The sequence below is a fragment of the Zophobas morio genome, unplaced genomic scaffold (genome assembly GCF_036711695.1).
Source record: "Zophobas morio isolate AGI-343-1 ecotype UQ-CSIRO unplaced genomic scaffold, CSIRO_AGI_Zmor_V1 ptg000006l, whole genome shotgun sequence".
Taxonomy (NCBI): Eukaryota; Metazoa; Arthropoda; class Insecta; order Coleoptera; family Tenebrionidae; genus Zophobas; species Zophobas morio.
Genome location: NW_026972111.1, coordinates 4,812,567 through 4,835,644, shown reverse-complemented (window position 1 = coordinate 4,835,644; position 23,078 = coordinate 4,812,567). Strand labels below are relative to the sequence as shown.

Sequence of the window (23,078 nt, the reverse complement as noted above, 5' to 3'; positions counted from 1 at the left end):
AAGCATTCTAGCAAAGACGTACACAAGCAAGAAGAAATTATGAAATGCTTCCGCCTTCTAGAAAACAAAACTGACTCAAGTGATGTTGTGAATATGGGTTTGGAAATTGACGCTGAAGTCTCCAAAATGATGCATCTGTGGTTGTTACTTTATTACTCCTCGCCGTGGTGTAAGTAAAACTCCGTCAATTCTAATAAATAATTATTATGTTTAGTATTTTCATATTTTTCTCTTTTATTTTAATGATTATGAATTTGTTTGTGTTATTGAGTTTACTAACAACACTTTTTTTTAGTGGTACCTATACTAAGTGCCCAAATTCAACAATACATTTAATAGGCTTAGGGAATGCAGGATCACCTTCAAGAAACTAAAGATCTTTTCGAACACTTCAAGAAATTCCCCTTCCAGAACTCGTTCTGCTCAGTTATAATTTTGTTCCTGTAAGAAAGGTTGGTTCATTTTTTTTTTTTTGTTTTAAGTAAATTGTATAGAAAACATACTTGATAAACGTTACTGTTTCATATCAAGTGCTGTTGTGAATAAATTCAGTAATATATTCTATATCGATGATATTACAACGTCAACATGTGTGTCCTTTTAACTAATTTCACTTTGTTAATTTAGCAAATTGAGCTCTCTTTTGGTAACTTTAATAAGTCACTGTTAGAAAAATAGGGATGGAGTGTGCAAACAAGGCGTCAGAATAACAGGACTGCGGTTCTTTTTGCTATGGGTTTGTTCTAGGAGCGCATAATGGTGTAAATAAATGCATACACCTCCTCCTCTTCCTGATTTACGATCAGGTCGGTAAAGAATATAATTAGACATGAAAAGTTAAAAATAGTCTGCACTTAGTCTCTTCGTATTTAATGAGCGTGGCTTGCTCTAAGGAAATAATTTGAACGAACTTCTTCATTGTCCAGTTCGTGTATCCTCGATTACTAACATTTTTGTTCAATCATTCTTGAGTCACTGAAACTTCTAAATTATCATTCTGGAATGTTTCATTACGATAATAACATAAATAAATGCGTCTTTTTCTAAAGAAAAAATTCTTGTTACCAAAACACAAATTGCTCTGAAAAAACTGTTTGTCTTGTAATCTATGAATGTTAGTTCTTATATATTTTTTCTAGGGCATCGAGAGAGCTCTCTAGTCTGGTTATCCCGAGCGTTTGCGCGAAAAACTTCACGCGAAAGGAAAAAGTCCAAAAGAACAATGCTTCGTTTCCTACTGGTAAGCAGAACTTGAATTAAGTGTTTACGACGTCATATTTTAAATAATTTTTCCCCGAATGGAAAAATTATTTCCTCAGCAATATCACGTTTAACATAGAAGTATAATTACTCACTACTTCTTTTTTTTTGAAAACTAAATTGGTCGATTAAATGGTACATTATGACTGATTTTTTTTTCGTTTCATAGCATCACTTTTTCTACCTAACATACCGCCAAGAAAGATTTCAAACGTTTTTCAGGTTTACTTGTTGGTACATGAAAAGCTTGCGAGGAAAACTGGCCGGTTTTAACATCTGCACAGAAGAAAGTATTACCAACTTGCACGAAAACATAGAAAAACTTATCGACAAGCAAACAATTCCACTTTCACGTCAGGAAGATTTTTACGGCTCTGGACGAAGAGGGCCAATTAGGCTGCGATCCCACGAGAAAATAATTGCTGTCAGTAGAAATCTCTCGTTACTTGTATCTATTGTGTATTAGTGTCAGTACGTTCAATCAGCAAAAAACGATTTCAGGAAAAAGGACGACAAAAAAATGTTCGTTTGGTTTGTTGTTGAATATGTTTTTGTTTTGTAACTAATCTTTAAAAAAATTTCGAGTATCAATTGTCGGTTTTGTAGTGTTGCTAAAACCTGAAAACTCGTCCACAGTAAAGTTCATGTTAGAATGTGCTTTGTGTTGCTAGCTCATTTTTTTATCACTTCTGTATAGATTAAGGTACAAGCAATCTCATGTACAAAAAACTTAAAACTTTAGGAACCATAGCAATAATATTTTATGAACAAGACCCAATTTTTCAATGTTACTTTAACCCAAAAATTGGTTTGAAGGGTCCAGGCAGTACTTTCCTTATCAATACATGCGACTAAAAGTATAGAATTTTTAATACACTCACACTAAAATAAATAAAGAATTAATTTTGTGAATTTTATTTTTTAATGAAAGCTTTGAACCGTGGACCACTGTTTATCTGCAACGCTACCACTGAACCACAAGACAGAGTAAACAATAAACAAATGTAATAATAAACAAAACCAAGGTAGATTCGTAAACCACAAGTACCTACAGGAGTGTATTATTTCTAAGGCTGGGATTGTATGGTAGTGGTAATGGTAATTTATTAATTTATTATCCAACAGACAAAAGATGTATGTGGATACTTGTACACAACTCCGGATAAGTATACACAATACATATAACAAAACAAAAATCAATACAAAACCATTATACAACTAATCACTAATCACTAAAAATTGATATAACGAGACATGCAGAAAATTCAACTGCTGTGCCGGAGAGAACCATTTTTTTACATAGACAAGTAAAACGATTGATACTTTGGAAAAAGATGTCTACAAGTGGAGTGATATCATTGCAGCTTCTACACATATGTATTATATATCGGCGAATAGAAATGTTGATTAGTATAGAACGTTATATCTGTAGATTTGGTTATATTAAGTAATATTTAGTTTATTATTGTAACACTATATAAATAATAAACTTATTAAGATCTTTTTGAAGCGAGTAACAATCTTCGAATGTGGTAATAGTTTTAGTAACATTGCAGGTGAAGATCAAATTCCAAGTTTTCTCATTCATGATACTAGATTTGTGTTAGTTAAAGCTTTAGTTCTGATCATTAATAAAGGAATATCCACTTCTACTTTTTCAGTTAGTTGGAAACGAGCTAGTATAATCGATCCACAAGAAGAATGAACAGTCGCAATTGCTAACTTTGCTAAGATCTTTGAGCAAGTTATACATAAATCAATTTTTAATAATATTCAATCCTACATTTTTCCTTATCAACATGGGTTTATATCTGGACGATTAACAGTTACCAATCTTGTTACAATTACCCAGTTTATTTGTGAAGAATTGGATAATAACGGCCAAATTAATGTGGTTTACATCGATTTTTCAAGCGCCTTCGATACTGTGGCTCATCAAATTCTTTTAGATAAACTAAGTTCCTTAATGTTATATTTATCAGATCGTATTAATTATGTCTTCTACAATGGTTATAAGTCACAAGAATATGTCTCAACATCAGGCCCCGCTTCTCTGATTAAGATTTTACGTTTTATTAATTTCTTTTCCATGGTTGTAAAAATCAACGTTATTAGAAAACGCTAATATATGTACATTTAATTTTTTTACAAAAAAATTAAACAGTAACAATGGTCTCATCAAAACATGAACAATGCTTCTTAAAATGTCTCAGGGGTCTAATCTTGGACCACTGTCGTTCATATTGTTCATTGATGATCTTCTTAGATCATTATCTTGTCATGCACTTGCCTATGCTGATGATTTGAAGATTTACTCTAGAATTTCGTGTGTGAATGATGTTAATTATCTGCAGCACAACTTGAATAAGATTGTACTTTGGACTCTTCGTAATAAGCTAAAATTAAATACTGACAAATGTCGTATAGTTCCATACACTCGTAAAAACATAGTGTTCCTTCTTCTTATAAAATCAATGACGTACCATTATCCAAAGAAACCATCATTAAAGACCTTGGAGTACTATTTGACACTAATATGACTTTCGTAAATCATATTGAGAGTATTGTCTCTGCTGCTTCAAAGACTTTAGGCTTCATTCACTGCTAGACTATTTCACAGTCCACTAGTGTTAAAATTCTTGTATTTTTCTTTTGTTTTGTCAAAACCTGAGTTTGCTTCCAACATTTGGTCTCCCTATTATATTTGTCACCAGTTAGTGCTAGAAAAAATATAGCGTCGTCTTTTAAAGTTTTTGTCCTTCAAGATTGTCGGCAGTTATCCCCCATGTGGTACGGACTATAATCTACTTTAAGATACACACAATCTTGAATCGTTAACCCTTCGAAGAAGACGACTTGGTGCCAGATTTATTTGGAAGATTATATATGGTAGGTTGGACTGCAGTGACATCGTTAATTCGTTAAGGTTTCATGTTCCTCATCCAAATGCTCGTCATGCTGTTACATTTAGAATTCCAACTTCGAGGACGAATTTACTCAGAAAAGCAGCCTTAACAACCATGTGTCGGGAGGCTAATAATTTATACTTGGATATTTTTCACCAGCAGCGAGTAATTTTATTAAATGTTATTAGTATTATTTTACTTATATTTATGTATTTCCTACTATTTATTTTTACTTTCCATGTACATTTTATTATATAGTTAATTGTTAGTATTGTACCCAGTATTGATTTATGCATATGTGTATTTTTTATAATTGTCTTGTAAGTGGGTGAAGAACCTGTTGGACAATAAAGTTATTATTATTATCATTAACCTTTAGGTCATCAGCGTACACAAAAATGGGACACTTAAATTCTAGAAGAGCGTCATTCAAGTATATTGTTACGTTAGACGGGCGAATAATTAATCAGGCGTAGGTAAAACTCAACAATTTATTTCTTATTATAATAACTGTTATTTACACGACTAACTATTGCAACGATTATGTACAGAAATTATTCCGGTGAATTTCACTGGACGCACTTGACTGATTCCACTAGCTGAATAATCCCTTGCCGACGGTCGCCTCTATTTTAAACCCAAGCATGTCAGAACGTCGCATTGAGAGCTTTCTGGACTCCGCAATCGAGACTTCCGGTAACCAGTTCGAGGCTTTTCTCTATCTCTATCACAGACTCAAAATCTGTCACCGATACTATCACTAGTAATGACGTTACTGAAATAAATCGAGAAATTATTGACATTTTTTGTGGATCGGTTAGTTTAATTATTGTTATTGAACACATGACCTAGGATATTCGAGATATTTTTCTTTTGATTCAAATATGCCCACTCATTTTTTGAATCGTGTTTGATGGTCGTTTCTGCCAATACCATAAAGTTGAAACCAGTCTGTGTTATTCAGGCATCTGCAAACCTCTATATAATTTCTTTCACGAAAATTATATTTAGTCTTAATTCTCGAAAAGTTGAAATTCGACTCTTTCAAATTAGCTAAAGGAAATTCTAGAATGATAGCTAGGAGAGGATGGTGAGCATCTTTAACTACTAGAGTATCAGAATGCACTACACTACATTTCAAATCCTTAGAACAAAGGATTAAGTCAAAGAGTCTATATTTGGCATTAGTTACCAAGTTCTGTTGCTATAAATTATTAAAATTAATAAAATCACACAGTGGAATTTTCGAGCCTGTTAAATGTCCAACATTCTACTTTTGCATCATCTGATTATAATATTGAGGGATGTTAAAGTCACTTGCTATTAAGATAGAAGACACTCATTCTCCAAGTACTTAAAATGTATAAACTTATTATATGTTTTTAAACTAACGTTTTAATTCAACTACACCTTGCCTACAATTAAATCAGCATCCGTAACAGGCGATGATTTAACCGCTAACAAAACTCCTCTTCCTTTGTCTTTTTTATTTGCTCCGAAGATATTAAACATTGAACTAAAATATTCGAAATTTAGTACATCATCCTTCAACCAGGTTTCAGTCAATGCGAGTAACAGTCGGTCCAGTAGTTTCAGAGATTATCTGTCCAATGCAAATTGACACAGATGACACATAACAGACAGACCGAAACCAGAGAGCTACTTTTTCGTACTCTAGGAGCATAAAACTTCGAAAAGACACGAAAGGAGCCGTCCATCGGCTGCACCCTTTTGCAATACTACCTTAACTTACTACAGGTTAAATTTTCTCAAATCAACAACAAATCCCGAAATTTACTGAGAAATAATTTTACATTTATGTAAATGTTATGTTTGTGTAAGTTGTTAACTTTAACATATTATATCTCTGCTTTTCCGTATAAGATCACGATTTGCACAAATCGGACATTAAAAATAATACTCCTAATTAAAGACAATTTTTTAAAATCTATAATACCATGATAAATAATAGTATTACGTAATTGTTTTGTAGACTTTAACTTTCAAGAGTAAAAGTCACTGATAAGTATCAAGATAATACTAAATTTATATATGCATTTTATGTTCTATTGTTTCGTTTGTTAACAAGATAACTATCCTTGAACAGCATACAAATATCCTAAAATTAATTTTTAATCATGATAAATCGTAAACATTTTGGCTGATTTTGTTTGATCGTGATCACCAACGCGCGGTGTGGTGTTCCGGCGATAGTTTGATTATAAATATATTTTTCTTTTGGACTATATCAACATAATATAACATTTCAAGATCACAAATCTGTGGTCCTGTGGTTGAAAAATTAAAAAGGACATCGAGTATTATTATTTGAAGTAATATAGTAATATAGAAGTAGTTGTTTTACTAGCTGTAAACACTCCTAGCGACGCACTGGCTACGACCTTGTGGACCAGATCAAAGCGTCCCCGCTACTCGCCGTAAAACACACCTTACTTCAACTGGGGGATTGCAGCGGTGAGATAAAATTCCGCGTACTGGTGATCACACATTGAATCGAATTATCAGTAAATTTTATAAAGAACAAAAGTTTTCTTATGTTGAAAAAGTAGGTAGTTAAGTACACGAAACCAAAAGCACCTAATCTTAAATAGTGTCATATATAGCCTCTAATATTTGATAAGAATAACACCTGACACTTATGAAACAATTGTTGATGTCACTGGAAATTCCAAAAAGTTCTTAAAACTCGTAGTCACGATAACGTTTAGATGTCACATAAATAAATTCACCTATGTCAAAATGTTTGGCAGGAATTCGATTATATCACCGCATTCGGAACCAATCCGGTGAAATTTCTAAAAAATGCTCTAGACTCTACTTTACATTTAAAAAATATTAAAAAGTTATGTAATTTGTTGTAATTTATTTGTTTGTTTGTTATTGTTTAAGTTTAGTTTTGTCATTATGGTGTGTTCTGCGTTTACCAGTTATTAAAATTGTGAATTAGAATCTCTTATGAAAAAACCGTCAAGGACAATAATTCAAAATAATACCCAAATTAAAGGTTGTACTTTTATTATTAATACTTATACAGGGTGTTATTGAAAGGTACATACAACAAAATGGACAGTTTTTCGCGAAGTCTAAGAAGTCTGAAAAATTTATTTTGTGTTATCAAAATTATAAGGGGAAAATTAACCCTTATCCAACCTTTTTAGACGCTACTGAAGGATAAATACGTAAAATTAATTTATTTTAGTAAATCCTAGCAACTGTAACAATAAAACTTTTGTCAAGACTAAATGTTGCTATAGAAACGAAAGATGATCTTTTTATCACAGGCGTACAACGAATTTTTTACATAAATTTTAATAATTTTTATCTCTAAAAGGAGAACACTTTTACCTGAACTTTTTTTAACTTTTAGCACCCATATTTCGACACCAATTGGCGATTTTATTTTGTACGTACCTTTCAATAACAGGCTGTATAGCAAAATTTCTTCGATACATTTAGAACGTGGGAATTTTTGATGTCCCATGGGTGTATATTTTAGTGATGAATTTGTTGTAATTTGTGAAACAAAAACCTGAAAACAAATTGACCAAGATTGTTCGAAAAACCCCTAATTTTTCTAAGGTAGCTGCCATTGTAGTCATTTCCGCTTTAGAATTAACTAATATGACTAAGTTTTACAAAAAATTATTATTACAAATGTCCCGAATGTGAAAGTGGAATGCTCCTTTACGTCACTGTTGAGATGTATTTATCTTATCAAAAAATCACCTTTAGTACCGCCTATAAATATAAGCGAACGCTTTTAGTTGATATCAGTTTAGTAAAAAATATCTCTAGATAGAGCTTTTTCTTGTACTAGTGATTTCAACTCTAGAAATGGAGGACTTCGAGGTAAGTGTTTCTTTTCATACATCTCTCCACATATATTTTATTTTTATTTTACTCTTCTATTCGTACAGCAAAAATGAATAGTTAAAATCGAAGTAAGTGTTAAAATGTGATGTTAAAAGTTTGGATCAATTAACATTCTATATGTTCATGTTTTTCTTCTTTTGCTAAAACTTTTCTCGTGAATGTTACCTTAGAAATTTTCCCTATTGCTTTTTTGATATTAAATGGATAACATTTTTACTAACGGCAAGTTAAGATATCTTTTGCCATCTATTCAGATTTTGATACAACTTTCCCTGATATCGAGATCCTTTATTTGCATAAAATGTGTTTCAAAATTTTACTTTAATTTTACTTCTTTCCTTGGTCTATTAGATTTGCAGATAAAATTTTTGATATATCTTTCACAAATGGAGAATGGTTTTTATACTAAGTAGGTATGTCGTTGAAACGTTCTTAACTAAATGCCACTTTATAATTATATTTATAATTAATATTAATATTAATCATAAAAATTATTATAAAACCTTAAACCGAGTTTTTACAACATGTTTTTCTACATATCAGCAACCTTTTCCGAACAACGTAAAAACACTGTGGTTGGTTTTCTTTTTCATTAAAAACTGCATATAGAAAATGAATCTAATAAGATTTTAAAGGCTGTACAATAAAAAATTAATTTGAAGACGGTGGCTTCTTTAGAATGTAGAAAAACTCAGTCAAGAACTGACGGTTACTGAAAATGGGATTTAACAACAAAATAATGTCATCAAAAAAGGTCATGAGTGCAAAATATTAGGAGTATATTATATACCAAGAGACTACAGTGCACGATGTAATCATCAAAGTGGAGATTAGCAATAATTACTTGGGGGATTACATCGCACTTTAGTCTTGTGGTGTATATACTATTTTTTGACCTCTCGAGACTATATATAATGAATTTTAAACTGGAAGAAAATGTTCGAAAATATTATGCATCGCGATAGTAAACCCTGTCGGGTAACCAAGACTATGGCTGTAAATATGACGAGCTATTTTGAATTTTTCGATGTGTTTATATTAACACTTTAAGTTAAAAAGTGTTTGGTTCTTATGGAAACACTTTTTATCCATAAAGTCAAAAAAAGCCAATTTAGTTCCGATTTTTAGAGGGACTAGAATATCAATTCTAATTTCGGGAGGGCAAAAACGCATTTTTTTGTACGAATAAAACATAATATTTTTTCTCCAACCGCTTTTATTTACCAAACTGCAAACTATTAAATTTCTTGTAAAATTAGATAAATTAAAAAAGATATATTCTGCTAAAAGTAACCATAAACTAAGATCATCATCATAGTTTATTGTCTTTGCCATTTCTATCGAAACACCACCTGTTGATTTTGCTTAAAATTTAGCGATTGGTAACAGCTTTCAGTTGATTGACAACGGCTTTTAGTTAGAAAATTGTCTGAATATAAACGTTGCCAAATTTATTATTAACAAGTGGTGTTTCAATAGAAATGGCAAAGACTATAGTTGATTTAAAAATGGAGTTAAAATTTCGTCTCTTGCAGCGTTTATGTTTTCTGAAAATATCATTTGTCTTATTGTCAAAATAATAAGTAGTAAGTGTTTATTGTTGCCCTACGGGCTTAAAAGATTTTTAATTTACACTACAATTTTTTTTCCTAATTAACAAAAACCAAATAAAACATTTTAAAAACCAAATAACACATTTTTTTCCTTTATCCCATCCCCCCTTGCCCCAGCCTTACTCTTGTCCTCGCCACTTCTTTCATCCATTCCACCCCTCTTCCGTCTTCATTCAATATCTTTGTCACACTCTCCTCTCTTTCTTTGCTCTCTTCACAGTCATGCAGCATGTGCTCTATCGTCTCTCGCCCTTCTCCACACATCCTACACATTCTCTCACCTTCGCTTACCCAAAACTTATTATTTCTTTCTTCATTTCCACACCTAAATCTCCCAATTATTTATTTTTTTTTTGTTTCGCGCTTTCTCTGTCTAAGTACTTTGGTATTGTTTCTGTTATTATCTTTCTATAGTCTGCATTGTACTTAGATTTACTTACACTCGCTCTTCTCTCTTGTTTATCTATGTCTCTGTCACGCATACACAATTCTTCTCTCATACTCACCCCCATTTCCCTCTTTCTCTCTATTTCTTCTGTTCTTTCCCTGCTTCCCTTTTTTTTTCCTTCCAGCATTCATACAATATCCTACATTCCTCTCTTTCTTTCAACCTTTCATCATACTTTACAGTTCTTTTCCCAGTGTATACTCTTAATTTCTCTCTTTTACATTCTTCTCTCTTCTCTTACTATATAGCCTGGCGTCTCTTTTCGTAGCCCTAACATCCACCTCAAATATTTTTCTTGTACTGTCTCAATCTCTGCATATTCCTTCCATCCCCATATCTCCACTCCATACATTAATACACTCCTAACTAAACTATCAAACATTTTCATCCTTCTTCTTACGTCATGTCCAAATATTCTCTCACCTATACTCCACACCATTCCCATTATCTGCATTGCTTTGACCTTTCTTTCTCTTATGTGTGCTTTTATCGTGTTAGTTGTTGTAAACTTAAATCTTAAACATTTGAACTTCATTACCGTGTCTATGATTCGATCTTCCCAACGCCACACTTTTTCCTCCCCTTTTCTTCCTTTTTTTCTAAACACCATCATTTTTGTTTTTTCTACATTTACCTCCAGTTTCTTTCTTTTTAAGTATCTTTGCAGATTTTCTTCATCTCATTTATTCCACATTCATCCTTCGCCAATATTACCAAATCATCTGCAAATGCCAAACACCATACCTATTCTCTCCCCACCACAATTCCTCCCGCTTGTACTCTTCTAAACATTTCCGCGATATCGCTTATGTAACAAGCAAACAGGCTGGGACTTAATGGGCATCCCTGTCTCCATCCTTTCGTCGTCCAAAACATTTCACTTTTTATTCCTCCCACTCTCACACTAGTCACTGTCTCTCTATAAATCTCTCTTGCTACTACAATTAACTTTTCACTCAGTCCACTTCTCTCCATGCATTCCCACAAACACTCTCTGTCCACCGTATCAAACGCGGCTTTTAGGTCTACAAACAGTGCATATACCCGACCTCCTTCCTTTAGCAAGTCTTTTTCTATTAGATGATGCAGGATATACAGGGTGCCGCATCCAAGTCTGGATATAGGGAATTAACATGGGAATTGGTTTTTATTTTATAATATCTCCCCAGATCACTTTAAAGCTATTATTGAGTGATGCCTTTGTGGAGGTCGAAGAGGGCTATCGGCCAGTATTTTTTTCAAATCGTTGCATCGCGCTCATTCACTGTAAAAAGGTTTTAAAAATCGTATTTTGAAATTCGCGCCCGATCCGATTTGTCGCGAAGTGCTCCGTCCCACTGTCGAAGTTCGGCGATCGCGTGTTTGAATTAATCATGCAAAATCCAAACGTCAAAGTGAAATTAGAAATTATTCTCAGAAATCAACGAACTCAAGCTGAATTATTTTATCCAGTGTGATGATTATTGTAGGACAAATTAAACGGAATAAATGCACAAACTGAACAAAATAATTTATTAGGTTATGCTATGTTCTACTGCGATTAGATGAAAAAGCGAGGGCCTGCTTGTTCTTCAACGGTTAATTTAATTAGTAGGTAATTTGGGTAAATTTCACACTTTTTTTTCGAATTACTAAAGATTGGAAGTCAATTGATTTTACATTCGTTAAGCAGGGATGGAGTTTTGCCACCTGGAAGCATGTTCGTTACAAGAAATTTTTGAGAGAGAAATGTAGAACATTGATTCATCAACATTTTAAAGTATTTTTCTCTATTACGAATGTGTTTTGGGATTCGGAGACTTTTGTATTACTGTTCTATTTGTTTATTTTGTTAACAACAACAAAAATAAAAATAATATTTCACAAAACAAAGTTACATTTATTTTCAAAGGTTATAAAAAGTAAATAAAATCAGGTGGGCACATCGTTTTCTAGGGATCTTAGAGAGATGGGACAGAAGTTTCAAAAAGCATCATGACAAAAAATTGAAGCCTAAGGACTACTTCTCACGTATGGAGTTTTACGAAGAAACGCTTGAGAGAATCTAGGTTGATGGAGCGTTTTTCAGGAACATTTGTTTTACTGACGAATGTTCATTAGGTCTTTAGGGAAGTTATAATCGTCAGAACGATCAAATTTAAGCATTACACAACTCTTGTGGTCCATGAGTATCGTTATCAATGGCGTACAACTGTCAGTGTATGACTGGGGCTTCTAGAATATCATGTCATTGCACTTTTTTTCATCGAATCCGGAATGAATGCTAAGAAGTAGGACAATATGCTAGCTCAGCAAATACTTCCTGAGACTCGAAGGGTGCGGCATCTGCAGCAGGTCTTTTACATCCAGGACCAAATCTCCAGCCATAGAGCTCTCATAAATGTTGTCTATTTGAACTAGTATTTTCCCGCAATGTTGGAATGAAAAATTCGCCGGATCTAAATTTTTTCTTTGGAGATTTCTTCACGACCATCTGTATTCAAACAATACCAGCTATACAAACAGAGAACGCTAAAACAAGCAGTCCAGCAATATTGTCTTCAGATTGCAACTCAAATGCTGATCGACACGCGTAGGAGTTTTGAAGATCGGCTTACTTACTGTACAGCTGCTGAGAGCAGTCTTTTTGAGCAATTCTTGAAAATAGTGCAATACTTCTCCAGATTCGTACAATATTTCATTACAATTGTTAAGTTTTGTTCTTTGTAGTTATCTAAATGCTTCATTAAAAGGTTCTCTTCAAAAGCGCCAGCTGTTTTGATGGTAAATCTTATCATCACACAATAAGAAAAGCGGGTCCTCGCATTTTCATCTAATCGCAGTAGAACATGGCATTTTAATGAGATTTTAGTAATAAAGACTCGACCAGCACCAGCAGCATAACCTAATAAAATATTTTGTGCAGTTTGTGCATCTATTCCGTTTAAATGGACCTACAATAATCGTCATATTGGATAAAATAATTCAATTTGAGTCGTTCAGTGATTACCTGAGTGTACATTCCTAGCTTGAGGGCTCCCGGTACATGTCAAAATGCTGCCAATGGGCTTTGATGGGGTTTTGAGGAAGACCAGCTGCTCGAAGTCTTCATCTCGGGCTTTTTGGATACGGTCTGAGTCTGAGTGTAGTCCCGAGATGGCTCGTTTAACGGGGTCGCGCACTATGACGAATGAATGGATCAATTTGTGCATTTATTCCGTTTAATTTGTCCTACAATAATTATCACTAGAGAGCGGAAAATATGCAGCAAAATTTTGGGAAATATGATCATATGATATGCATCAAATTTATGCAAATATGCAGTAACTTTATTAATATATGCAGAGATATGCAGTTGCATATGCTCCAAAAATTAAAAAAAAAATCGTAATAAGCGAACTAAATTTATTTACAAATTACAAAAACAGGTTTCCCGAGCTTACGTTTTGTTACAAAAAATACATAAATCACATTGCAAAGTGTTTAAATAATTCTCACTAACACATAAAACACATTTTTAAAGATAATATTGTTATACTTGCTAAAAAATAATATATAAACATAACAAATTGAAAAATAGTAGTAATCGACTATTTAATTACTACTATTGGTAACAGTTTATTTTTCAATATTTTTCGAAATATTCTAACAAAAAGTTTTTCCGGTGATACTAAAATATGCTTTTGTAAGTAGAGAAAGTATGTACTACGTCCACAGATGTATAAAAATCCTTACCGGTTTACAGCAGGCGCAACAAAACAGAGTTCGTTCTTAAAGAATAAGTTCAAGAAAAGGTTTAATCCATAAATTAATTTTAGTTATCGTCGACATATTGACACACCACTATCACGATGAAAAATAATAGAGTAACGTCCCTTCGACCACCATAAAACATACCATTAATACGCTTAAGTATCCAACAAAAATATTGGGAATGAACGGTATTTCCAAAAGTAATTAGAGCCCGAATTTACCTGGAAGAAGGAAGAATGGCACACCCGGTGGTTTCTCCAAACTACCATAAAACCCAAACCTTTACTAGTTATTTGAAGCTCAGGACAATATTTGCAATATGATTCATGAAATTTCGTTTTTCTAGATAAATGCCGATAGAATAACATTTTTTTTTTTCAAATTAGCACAAAAATTGATAAAAATGCAAAATATGCACCCGTTACGTGAAATATGCAGAAGAAGGCAAATATATGCAAATATGCAATTTTTTTATAGCTGTATTCATTTTTAATTAGCATGATTCGTTCACATATTAAATATCGAGACTTATATGCAAAAAATAACGGATATGCAAATTTCATAAAATCCGCTCTCTAATTATTACACTGGATAAAATAATCCAGTTTGAGTTGTTCGTTGATTTCTGAGAGAAATTTCTAATTTCATTTTGACATTTGGATTTTGTATGGCTATTCCAAATATTGGGTGCGAATTTCAAAATACGATTTTTAAAACCTTTTTACAGTGAATGAGCGCGATGCAACGATTTGAAAAAAATACTGGCAGATAGCCCTCTTCGACCTCCACAAAGGCATCACTCAATAATAGCTTTAAAGTGATCTGGGGAGATATCATAAAATAAAAACCAATTCCCATGTTAATTCCCTATATCCAGACTTGGATGCGGCACCCTGTATACATTGTTCATAGCCCCTCTACCTCTTCTAAATCCCGCTTGACTTTCCGGTAATATACCCTTTTCGTTCAGCTCTGTCACCAACCTTTCATTTAACACCATTGCGTACAGTTTATATGCCGCATTTAGGAGAGTTATTCCCCGATAATTCTCTACTTTTTCTTTATTACCCTTTTTATGAAGTGGGCATATTTGCCCTACTCTCAATTCCCGGGGAAAACCTTTACACGTCCACACCTCATTCATTAACTCGTTCAATCTTTCAATCATCCCATCCGTCCCAAATATCCACACTTCGTTTACCAACTCATCCCTTCCCGGTGCTTTTCCTGTTTTCAGTCCTCCTACTTGTTTTCCTACTTCCTCTACTCGAATCTCAGCCTCCCTTTCTCTACCACCATTCCCGGTTTTACTATCTTGCGCTACAATTCTCTCTTCCTTTCCATTCAACAGTTCCATAAAATGCTTCTTCCACTGTATTATAGGTATGTCTTCATTAATCGTGATTTTGTTCTGCCGTTCTTCATTTATATACTGCCAAGCCTTTTGCTCAGTTCTTATGGCTTTAATTTTTTCTTCTTCTTCTTGCTGTATTTCTTTTTTCTTTTCTTTGCATGATTTTCTATAATTATTTTTTGCTTGCCAGTACTCTTCTTTTATACTTTTCCCCTTTTTCCACCTTCGTAAACATTTCCTTGCTTCTATTTTTAAATCTCTGCATCTGCTATCCCACCACATGTTTCTCTTTTCTAAATTTCTCGTTACAATTTCTTTTCTTATGGCTGCTTTTTCAATTTCTCTTTTTAATTCTTCCATTTTCTTTTCAGTTCCTTTTTCTTTAAATTGCACTTTCAACATTTTTTTTTTATAATGCTCAATTCCTTTTTTATTCCATACCCATATCTTCTTCTCTTTTCCTACTTCATTACTTAACCATCCGCTCCTTCTACTTATGCCCCTCAATTTTACTTCTAGTGGCATGTGATCGAAGTCCACTCTTTTTCCTATTTTGAATGTTTCTACCTCTTCTTCTGCTAATCCGTTTACTATTCCGTAGTCTCTTACCGATTCCCCTCTTTTACCAAAATTAAATTTCCCCTCCTTGTCCCCTTCCTTCACCCATTCAAGACTTCCCAACCTCTTTCTTCAATTAATTCCCATAGCAATTTTCCGTCTTTGTTTTCTACTTTATCTTTCGATTTTCGTGTGTTTTCCCCGTCTTCTTCCTTGCTTTTGTTCCCTATTCTGGCATTAAAGTCCCCTCCTAACAGTAGAAATTCTTCTTCGGTCTCTTCGATTTTTTCTTGTATTTCTTCTTCTTCTTTCCCATTCCTCTATTATGTACAAAATCTACATTCTTAAACTTAAAGTCTTTATTTGTCCTATCATTACTACCCCTTCCTTTTGTGTTTCTTTCTTCGGTTAGTGCTGACTTGATTTGTGAAATTTTTCTTCCAATTTTCCTTTATTGTCATTCCATGTATACATTTTGTCCCCTACTTCCAGCTTCAGATATCCCACCCTTGTTGTGTATCCTTTTTTTCTTTCCTCTTTAGCTACCACCCTAATTCATTTTTGAATTTTTTGCTATTGTACTGTCCAATCATTATCAATATATATTCTCTTTCCTCTCAGTTTATTTTTATTCTTCATCATCTCTTGTTTTTCCTCCCAAAGCGTCTTAAACAGTATTTTCTTGCTTTCCTCTTGCCCTATAATTATTGTTTCCAACACTTTTACTTCTACCTCAATTCCGCTTTTCAAAAATTCCTCTACTTCTTTTGCATCTGTTTTTTCCCTTATTTCCATACCCATAATTATGAAATTGTTTCTTCTTTCTTGCCTCTCTTTTTTTTCCAACTTATTCTCTAAATTATTGATTCTTTCTTCGAAGCTTGTCTCCTTTTCTTTCCATTCTTCTCTTTCTCTTTCCAGTATTCCATTTATTGTCTGTAATTTTTTTTTACCTTTCTATTTTCTTCTCTCAGTGTTTCATTTCTTCCATCAGTTGCTTCATCATTTCCATCAACGGATCTTGTCCTTGCTTTATTTGTTCTCTTTCTTCCATTTTCGATGTTTTTGCTGGCTCTTTGCGCGGCGAATCGTCTTCTCTCGTGCGGCGCACTCCTCTGCTGTCGCTTCCCTCACTATCAGCTCTTTCTCGCCTATTGTCAAAATAATAAGACATCCCCTACCATAAAAAAAAACGTATCAATAGTTCTAATTTCGACGCCTGTATCGGAAAACTTGACCTGGCTACCTTTTTACAATACTTTTAAAACGTTGGTTCATGACGACACACGACTGACCAAAATACAGAAATTTCACCATTTAAAGAATTCTTTGTGTGACGAAGCAGCAAACGCCATAAATCCGTTCACAATTTCGGAGACAAATTATGACAGCAAGTAATCAAAGAGTCTTCTAGTTCAATGCGACAGTTATTGAATAGTTTTAATACAAATCTTGAAGCTTTGGAATCTTTTGACATCGAAATAAATCCATCAGATGTCTTACTCATTTATTTAATAACATCCAAATTAGACTTTATCAGCCGCAAGGGTTGGGAAGAATCTTTGACTACGAACGAATTACCAACTAAAAAACAATTAGGTAATTGATTACTTGACACAACGGTGTCATTTGATGGAATCAATGGAGTTGAATAAATCGCAATTTAAAGCTAATAATACGTACAATAATAATCAAAAAATATAACCGAAATCATTTTCAAGGCTCCCACAAAGGGTGTCTACATTTACAGCGGCAGTAAATCGTAATAGCGCACAATCCACTTGTTATTTTTGTAAAAAATCTCATTCTATTTACAACTGTGTTATATTTTTAAAACTCAACGTTTCGGAAAGAATGTCTCAGGTAGATCGGTTGGAATGATGTCAAAATTGTCTCAAACCATCGCATACGCCCGATGGCTTTAATCTACGGTATGTAAATTATGCCAATTGAAACATAATACACTTTTACATAGTGATCAATCCTCTCATTCAAACGAAAACCAACCTAGTACCAGTGGAGTTTATTGTTCATCCACCCTTTTTCCCCAAGCCGTATTATCGACAGCAATAATTCTAATAAAGGATTGTAAGAACAAGTTTCAAAAATTCCGGGCATTGATACACGTAGGTTCAGAATCGCATGTTATTACTCAAGCCCCCTCTAACAAATTGGGTTTTGCTTTGCAGTCAGAAAATATTTTAGTTTCATGAAAGTTAGACAACCCAGTTTACACAGATCTGACAGCTGTCGGTCAGGTAATTAGAAGGACCAGAGTAGTAAAACTTGTCAGACTTGAAAATTATTTATGGCTGTCATTGTATCAAGGAAACTAATTTAAATATGTTTCTGTGCAAAAAGTGGGGAAAGTCGTTTTTTTATTTGTTGGTAACGTAATAATCGAAGTTCTCCAAAAAGTCTGTTATGAATTTTGAAATAATAACATAAGTAATTTATTTATAAATAAATTAAATTTTGGTAAGGTTTTTTTATACTTTATTCTAATTCCGTAAAAAAAATGTAAAATATTTACAGTAAGTACGCTACATCATTTATGTTACTAGTACATAATGCATAGATTTATTGGACGCGTCCTTTTATGGCCGAGCGAACGAAGTGAGCGAGGCTAAAAAAAGGGCAAGTCCAACAAAAAACAGAAGAATTTTTTTTTGCAACTTTTTCATCTCCATTTAAAAATCATTAATAAATTTCAGTAGGCATTGCTGTTGTCACAGGCAAATAAATTGTTTGACAAGTGATTGTTTTTTTAAATTACCAATTAGCTGATGACAAGGAACATTTGTTAAACTAGGTACTGTAACCCTATTTGAGATACACCTGTTAAAACTTTTATGACTTAAGCGGCTTAAGCCAAACCACCCGTATAAGTCAAATTGGCTATTGTAAGCTTTGTGGACCCGAACCGCAAGATTATTACTGTCCATTGTTGGCATAATGTAGCTGTGAACTGAGTTAAGTAATACAATAGCCAGTTTGAATTATAAGGGTGGTTTGGCTTAAGCCGCTTAAGTCATAAAAGTTTTAACAGGTGTATGTCAAATGAGGGTACAGTATGTTAATCGTAATTTTGAATATAAGCATCTAAGTTAATAAATTGTAGGTAATTTTACTTTTTGGAGCGGCCGGTGCTACTAGACGGCAAGAACTAGTTTCTTTGAAAACCACATGTTGACTCAGTCTTTTATTTTTTTCAGACACCCCGTATAAGTCAAGCTAAAAAATATTAATACAGTGATAAATCACAAGTATAAACTCATCATTCTTTACACATTTAAGACAACATTTCTTCAGCAAAATTTTGTGGTGGTCTCATCAATTTTTTAGAGGGGATGAGCAAATACATTTTGATCAACAATTTTCCATAATAAACTCCTCATATTTTGTATATTTTAGATAGGATTTATTCGGCAAATTTTTGAGCTCATTTCATCTTTTTTTTTTGAGGGGATAAGTAAATATATTGTGATTAAAATTTTATCATGCTTATGATAACTAGGAAACCATCTGCAAGATTTCACAGCATTCGGTTTTGTAGATTTCAAATTAAATGTCAAAATGTTGTTTCCTAATTTTGATTTTTTTTTCCAAAAATTTAGACGTTTCGGGTAAAAACTGAATTCGGGGTCATAAACTACATGTGTAGGACTATGTCATTTGATACAATTTAAAACCCAATTACTATGTACAATTTTGAAGTGGCGTCAACACATTAGTGGTGGGGATGATTAGAGAAATTTTGCTTAGCGTATTACCATCTACATGATATTTCTAATATAAATACAAAATTTGACAACAATCGGCTCAGTACTTTCGGAAATTATCTGTCTAATAAAAATCCGGACAGACGGACAAACGGAGAGACAAACGGAAACAGGAGACCTATTTCTTCGTCCTGTAGGGGTAATGAATGGTCGAGAAAACGTGAAAGTAGAGAGTCGGCCGACGGACTCGATTACAATACTTCCTTCGCTTACGCAAAGTGCACAAAACTTGTGGTGTTCGAAGAAAAAGTAAGACGACTTTGGCAAAGCAACGTTGGAAAAAACGACAGTAAATAGAATTTATTTTAAAATAATTGGTCCTATGAACACTAGCAAGCAAATGCTATAATTAGTTAGTTAAATGACAATAATTCTATGATTAATATTTATTTGTAGGTTGAATAGTTCAGTAGCTGTCAACAATGGCCCAACTGCTACAAGTAATGAAAGTACCGGATATATTTCTGACAACTCATTACCTGATCTCAAGATTGAAGAAGAATTATCAAATTCAAGTTGTGAGCGAAAATCACATGAACTGCATGTTCGACGATTAGAAAACATAAGACACATGTGAAATTCACTGAAGTAAAAAATTGGACCAAAGAGTTTAGACAGTACTTCCCTCGCTGTCGGAAACGTGACGACTGCATACCTATTATGTTTTTTTTTCGCATTACATTTTTGTAGCGGGGCATTTTAAAATAAATTGAGTGTTAGTTTTCTCAATTTTGTCATTATTTGAAATTGACATTTTTGTCATTTTTTTTCTGTGATTGCTATGGTTGCTTATTAAAAAAAAAATGGATAAAGTCGTCTCTGAGGTGTATAATATGTTGTCTAGCGAATCCAGAAGTTCGTTCTTCAAAGCTTCAAGTTCTTCTATCTATTACTTGCTTTTATTCGTGTTGGAATGTACAACGTTTTTTCCGAAACCAATCTCAAACGTATCAATGAATCAATGAAAATCAGCACTTGAAAATTTCTTTACATCACCTCATCGCCTCTGCTTTTTCTTTGTCTGATTCTAGTTGACGCAATTTCGACCTGAGGGCTAATTTCTGTCTAGTTTCTTCTTCTAAGGCGCTTTGAGCTTCGGCAAACTGCGACTCAATAATTGCCTGGCTCTTCAAGGCCGCGGAAGCTTTAAGCTCGGCTTCTTCCAACTATTGGACAACGTTGTCCATCTCTTGTTGCAATTTTTGCGATTTTTCTTGAAGTTTTACGCCCACCCTTTCGACTTCTGCTAATTTTCCTTGTACTTCTACCAACTTACTTTCGGCTTGCTTTCTCGTTCTTTACCCTTGTTGTCTACCAGCTCCCACGTTTCTCAATTCGCTGGTCAAGCCTGCATTTTTTGCTTCCAGAGACTGCTTTGCTTTGTCGACGCTCGCTTTTAGTTTGTTAATGTTCTCCAACTGTTCGTTCAAACTTCCGAGTTCTTGAGTGCTCTTATGCCTCATTTCAACTAAAGTAGCCTCATGCATCTGATTTTCTTCTTCTAAGTTCTTTTTCAAATTGGCAAGTCCTTGTTTACGTTTTGATCGCAACTCTTTTTGCGCGGCAGTGGTATCTAGCGAATCTAGAAGTTCGTTCTTCAAAACTTCAAGCTCTTCTACCAATTACTTGCTTTTATTCGTGTTGCAATGAAATCAATGAAAATCAGCACTTGAAAATTTCTTTACATCACCTCATCGCCTCTGCTTTTTCTTTGTCTGATTCTAGTTGACGCAATTTCTAGGTGAAGGCTAATTTCTGTCTAGTTTCTTCTTCTAAGGCGCTTTGAGCTTCGCCAAACTGCGACTCAATAATTGCTTGGCTCTTCAACGCCGCGGAAGCTTTAAACTCGGCTTCTTTCAACTGTTGGACAACGTTGTCCATCTCTGATTGATTTTTTCGACAATTTAAGATGCAAAAGAAACAACCAAGAAAATGAAGAAGTAATTTTGGTAAATATGTTCTACTTATATCGTGAAAATAAAATTCAAAAAGTATCTTCCAGAATCGCCTCAGCAGTCACAAATTACAACAAAAAGTATCGTAAATTTAGCCCTATTGTAAAATGCAGTAATCTCGCTGTATACATATCTATAGCAAAGGTAAGAAAAATATATCCCCGTTATTTTTACTTTGACTTTAGCTTTCTAGCAAAGGTGTACACAAGAAAAAAGAAATTATGAAATACTTCCAATCTTCTAGAAAACAACAACTGGCTCAAGCAATAACGTTGAATGATCCATTCTTCTTTATATCATTTTTTACGCCGCGCCGTGGTGTAAGTAAAATCTAATCAATATAATTATTATGTTTAAAATTTTCACGTTTTTCTGTAACTTTTTTTATTGATTATAAATTTATTTATGTTATTAAGTGTATATAAATCTATATGTTTCAGTGGTGGACCAAGTGTTCAAATTAGACAATACATTTAATATGCTTAGGCAAGAACTCGTTCTGCATAGTCATATTTTTCTTCCTGTAAGAAAGGTTAGTTCACAATTTTTTACTTCCCGAGCGGAAGCAAAGGAAGTATTGTAATCGAGTCCGTCGGCCGACTCTCTACTTTAGCATTTTCTCGACCCCTAGAAGACGAAGAAATAGATGTCTCGTTTCCGTCTGCCTGTCCGTCTGTTAATAATAATAATAATTTATTGTCCAACAAGTTACCCTAATGACAGGACAAATCTAAATAATTACTTACATGAATAACCAACACAAAAATTATAAAAATAACAAAAACATAATTCCAAGTATAAACTAATTTGAATAAAATATATCAGCTACATATCTATCTGCACATCGACACATTGCAGTAATTGGCGAACGACGAAGGATATTAGTTCGGGCTGTGGAGATATGAAAGGTGTTAACATATCTCGATGCTGGCCGAGGGACATTAAATCGAATCTGTGATAATAAATAATCAATGAATTTTGTTGTGAATAAGCTTACACAAGAAGTTAGCGGCATGAAAATCCCTTCGAACCATCAAAGAGGACATCTTGTGTCGTTGAAGAAGACTTTCCATCTCAATACCTCTGGCCGGATAATTACCATCAATTTTGAATGAAAGGAATTTCAAAAATTTCCTGTGCACTTTATCAAGAAGCATGTGCTGACACATATATATGGGATACCATATTAGTGAGGCGTACTCTAATTTCGTAAGAACATATGCAAAGAAGAGGGATTTAATTACGTCAATGTTGTTGAAAAATTTTGAAGTTCTCATGACTAACCCCAAACATTTATTTGCAGCATTGCAAATGTTGGTAAGATGAATATCAAAAGTCAAGCAGCTATCAAAAGTGACTCCAAGATCTTTGATCGATGTTTTTCGTTCTAACAGTGTACCTTCTATTGAATAAGAAAAATCAACGATATTAAGTTTTCGACAATATGAAATGTAGCAACATTTACTAATATTAATAATAAGTATATGTTGATAGCACCATTCCACGATTTTCGTAAGTTCACGTTGTCTGTTCGTCTGTCCGTCTGTCTGCCGTCCCGGATTTTTATTAGACAGAT

At 33.6% G+C, this 23,078-nt stretch overlaps 3 protein-coding genes across 19 annotated transcripts in view; all 3 read left to right on the top strand.

The window, feature by feature from the left end:
• Positions 1 to 21,559, top strand: part of LOC135123365 (uncharacterized) — a 70,986-nt gene extending 49,427 nt beyond the window's left edge. Inside the window, exon 3 of the mRNA XM_064047957.1 lies at positions 21,550 to 21,559. The gene's annotated coding sequence lies outside the window, so the exon portion shown is untranslated. The remainder of the gene's footprint in view (positions 1 to 21,549) is intronic.
• LOC135123361 (uncharacterized) overlaps positions 1 to 23,078 on the top strand; it is a 127,264-nt gene that overhangs the window by 21,614 nt on the left and 82,572 nt on the right. For 3 of the 17 annotated variants that reach the window (XM_064047933.1, XM_064047932.1, XM_064047931.1), the window contains 4 exons: positions 12 to 169; positions 296 to 452; positions 1,140 to 1,240; positions 1,483 to 2,763. The exons of 2 other annotated variants lie outside the window; for them this stretch is intronic. The gene's annotated coding sequence lies outside the window, so the exon portion shown is untranslated. Of the gene's footprint in view, positions 1 to 11; positions 170 to 295; positions 453 to 627; positions 807 to 858; positions 1,088 to 1,139; positions 1,241 to 1,429; positions 2,764 to 4,025; positions 4,539 to 21,695; positions 21,823 to 21,942; positions 21,967 to 23,078 lie in introns of those variants that run through there. 12 more of the 17 variants (XM_064047940.1, XM_064047938.1, XM_064047944.1 and 9 more) reach the window with 10 other exon arrangements.
• The window catches only part of LOC135123368 (uncharacterized), an 88,691-nt gene continuing 73,613 nt past the window's right edge, over positions 8,001 to 23,078 (top strand). The window contains exon 1 of the mRNA XM_064047961.1: positions 8,001 to 8,036. Within this exon, the coding sequence (XP_063904031.1) occupies positions 8,022 to 8,036 (15 nt within the window). The 5' untranslated portion in view covers positions 8,001 to 8,021. The remainder of the gene's footprint in view (positions 8,037 to 23,078) is intronic.